Raw genomic sequence first — 3,677 nt, forward strand, 5'->3', positions numbered from 1 at the left:
AAAAAGGGATTTTGGCATCTGAACACATTCTGACAAAGGGAAGCTGAGTTCTTTTAGCCAGCCTTTCTCCTGGCACTGTAGGTTAACAGCTGTGTAGACCTGGAGAGCTGTATGGCTCAGAAAAACTCAAATTAAGGAGCAGTTTGCACCATAAATTGTTGCCCTCTGGGATTTGTGTGTCAAACCCCAGGCAGAATCATGACACAAGTTTCAATGACCAATGCTAACCAACAATTTATTTAGAAGGAGGGAAAGCAATGCAGAACAAATTTGGATTTAATCTATATTTTAAAGCCTTTTGCATAGGCAATGAAAGGAGTGTGAGGCTTTGCAGCAGGATCCAGTGGGTTTAGGAGTAAGGAGATTCCAAGGAGATTTTCATTACTCTTCAATGAATGGCTCATCAACATCTCTTACGTTCCATGGTCTGCAGAAAGGAAAAAAAAATATTCAGATTTTCTTTCTGCTAATATTCCCTCCCCACTCATTCTCAGCCCATGCTTTTTTTCCTCCTGGACACAAATTCTTCCCAAAATAGTTCATGTCATTTGTAGTCATGTTGGGACAGCTCTATGCAATCATATGTGTGAGTAAGGAGATTGTTCCCCTATCGTTTAGGAAAAGCAGTGAATTAAATTGATATCCCCAGATTTTGGGGTGAGCTCATTCATTCCTGAGTAAAAATAGAAGGCTGGTTTTCATATGATAATTTAATTCTACAAATTTTACAACAGAAACCTCACCCTGTGCCTGAGAGCATTCTCCAAATGCTTCTTGGGCAACGTGTAACACGTGAGTCAACACAGATCACCTGACTGTCCTCATGGCATAATTTTTTTTTCTCCCCTTATTCCTAATTTAAATATTCAGGAACACCTTGGGGTTTTAGGAGACAGGCAAACTATTTACTATTTCTCTGCTCATCCTGCAGATGAGCCTTGTTGAACGCCAAACTCACTGTTTGCAGCAGGAGCGGAACCCAAAGCAACTTCCAACTTTAATCAGATGGAAGGGACATCCTCCAAAGTGACAGCTCCCTCCTCTGCAGAAAATCATTTCCCTCCGGGGTGAAGACAAACCTGCAACAAGAACAAAATGTTTCCTTGCCCCTTGCTCTGCAGGGCAGGGAATTGCAGTGGGCTCCTCATTCCTTGAGCTATCTTTGTCACAACCTCAGCTGTTTTTTCTTTTTGTTTTCAAATTCTTTGAGCTCTCTTTGTCACAACCTTGGCTGTTTTGCTTTTTTGTTTGTTTGTTTTCAAATTCCTTGAGCTGTCTTTGTCACAACCTTGGCTGTGGGCAGTGAGGTTACAAAGCAGGTCTAGCACAAGCACTGGGCTGATTGATTAATTCCTGACTGGCTTCTAGCAATTTGAAACAGAAGTGGTTAAAACGTGCTGGGGATTTTTCTTCAGGTGCACAAAAATCCCTTTCCAGCATCACTTTCCCATCTTACCTGGAGAGACCTGGAGAGCCAAGAAGAGGAGAGAAAAGAGCAGGCAGAGGGTCTTCATGGCTGAGGATGTGCTGTGGCACTGTTGGGAAAGGGACCAAGGAAGATGTAAGAGACAGTCCCTGGGATTAATAACAATTACGTTTATATTAACTTTATCTTCAAGCTTTCAAAAATAATCAGTAAAACCCTGACTATTGTGTGGGGCAAAATGTTTTCAGGACATAGGATCATTAAGTTACTTTAATAGTTTGGTTGCTCAGATTTCTTTTCCATTTTGCAAATATTCCTTAGCCAGAACAGAATCATGGAATCCCAGAATGGTTTGGACTGGAAGGAACCTTGAAATTAATCTTGTTCCAACCCTCGGGGCTGAAACACCTTCTGCTAGACCAGGCTGTTCAAAGTCCCATCAAACCTGGTCTTGAATACTTCCATAATTTTATTTTTAGCTAAATGATTTTATCTAGTAAATAAACAACATAAAGCAAAATTAGGTGATAATACTGTAAAAATTATGAACTTCGGGAAAAAAGTTCATTTTGTAGTGTTTAAATTTATCAAGAGGTCAATTTGCTCAGCATCTCCAGTCTTGGTCTACAGGCAGCAGTTCTAGAATGGAAATGCACAATCAAATCAATTCCTATTTGAAAAGAAAATTTTAAAAGCAAACATAGGATACCTTCATTGGAAGAGTTTAAACTTATATTAAGATTAACTTTAGAGGATAAGATAGTCTAGAAGGGTGCTTATGGAAAGAAGTGGCAGTTAATATTTCATATCCTGGCATTAGGAATTTTCTGATTTGTCACAAATGTTCTCTCGAGCAAGGAATGGAAATAAGACTGTGCTGAGGTGTCCTATTGCTGAGAACAGAATTGATAGAGGGTGACCCCAAACTGTTTCAAAATTAATTATTAGAAGTTTACACAAGCTTCTATATATTTGAAAATATCAGGAGAAATAAGGAGACGAAGTGAACAATTCTGAAAATGAAATAAGGGTTTAACGTAGAGACATAAATAAAAAATACAATAAATAAAATATGTATTATATACTATATTAAAATATAAATAATATATAATTTTATACCTATTATGCATTACAAAAATATTGTATAACTATTTCTAATATATTTATATTCAAAGGCTATATATTTAATGAAAATATATAGATACAGACATGTAGATTTCCACTGAGAGGTCACCAATTTCTCTGGACCACAGACTTCTCTAAATCAACCTGAACCAATCAAACATTTATTTTCCTAGCACTTAGGAGGCAGAAAAAATTATTAAAGCATTCTAGGTATTAGCATATAGTTGAATTTCTTATTCAACATGTTCAATTTTCTGAAATCTTAGGTTTACCATTTTAGTTACATACAAATTAAAGTTAATAACACAGAGGTTTGGGACTTGGATTTTTGAGGAAAAACAAAAGCTGACATTGAAAGAAAATAACTGAGACATTACCAGGTATCAGGTGAGCCCTGAATAAAATATAAATAATATATAATTTTATACCTATTATGCATTACAAAAATATTGTATAACTATTTCTAATATATTTATATTCAAAGGCTATATATTTAATGAAAATATATAGATACAGACATGTAGATTTCCACTGAGAGGTCACCAATTTCTCTGGACCACAGACTTCTCTAAATCAACCTGAACCAATCAAACATTTCTTTTCCTAGCACTTAGGAGGCAGAAAAAATTATTAAAGCATTCTAGGTATTAGCATATAGTTGAATTTCTTATTCAACATGTTCAATTTTCTGAAATCTTAGGTTTACCATTTTAGTTACATACAAATTAAAGTTAATAACACAGAGGTTTGGGACTTGGATTTTTGAGGAAAAACAAAAGCTGACATTGAAAGAAAATAACTGAGACATTACCAGGTATCAGGTGAGCCCTGAAGCCAAACAAGACTTGCTCTTGGCCCCTTCCCTCCTGAAGACTTTGGCTCTGGGACTGGGATGCTCTTTTATAAGGTGAGTCGCAGAAGACACTGGCAAATGCTTTCTCTTCTCATCCATTCATTGAGCCAATCCAAAAATTGCTCTTTTTTTCTGGTGGCTTCTAATCCAACTAGAAACCAGCTGGTTTTCATTTCTGAATGATAAAATAGGGTTTGAGCTTTTTTCCTGGAAAATCCCATGTTTTTCATGCAATACCTCTTGTGACACTCCAGTTTGTGTAAGATGCGTTAA

The 3,677-nt window shown here is 36.5% G+C and overlaps 1 protein-coding gene across 1 annotated transcript; it reads right to left on the reverse strand.

Annotated features, from left to right (window-relative positions):
- Nucleotides 1–293: 293 nt before the first annotated feature.
- Nucleotides 294–3,407, reverse strand: LOC102045191 (gallinacin-2). Its single transcript, XM_005424948.2, has 4 exons — nt 3,363–3,407; nt 1,457–1,535; nt 959–1,079; nt 294–427 (listed from the first exon to the last, which is right to left on the reverse strand). Exons 2-4 carry the CDS (start codon nt 1,512–1,514, stop codon nt 382–384), a joined length of 225 nt encoding a protein of 74 aa, XP_005425005.1. The 5' UTR covers nt 1,515–1,535; nt 3,363–3,407; the 3' UTR covers nt 294–381.
- Between the last annotated feature and the right edge of the window lie 270 nt (nt 3,408–3,677).

Source organism: Geospiza fortis, unplaced genomic scaffold (assembly GCF_000277835.1).
Source record: "Geospiza fortis unplaced genomic scaffold, GeoFor_1.0 scaffold106, whole genome shotgun sequence".
NCBI classification, from domain to species: domain Eukaryota; kingdom Metazoa; phylum Chordata; class Aves; order Passeriformes; family Thraupidae; genus Geospiza; species Geospiza fortis.

Coding starts and splice junctions, on each gene's coding strand:
- LOC102045191 (XM_005424948.2), bottom strand. CDS start 1,514: ATGAAGACCCTCTGCCTGCTCTTTTCTCTCCTCTTCTTGGCTCTCCAG. Junction 1,080..1,456: donor GGCTCTCCAGGTCTCTCCAG/GTAAGATGGGAA, acceptor TTCTTGTTGCAG/GTTTGTCTTCACCCCGGAGG. Junction 428..958: donor TTCCGCTCCTGCTGCAAACA/GTGAGTTTGGCG, acceptor TCCTTTCTGCAG/ACCATGGAACGTAAGAGATG.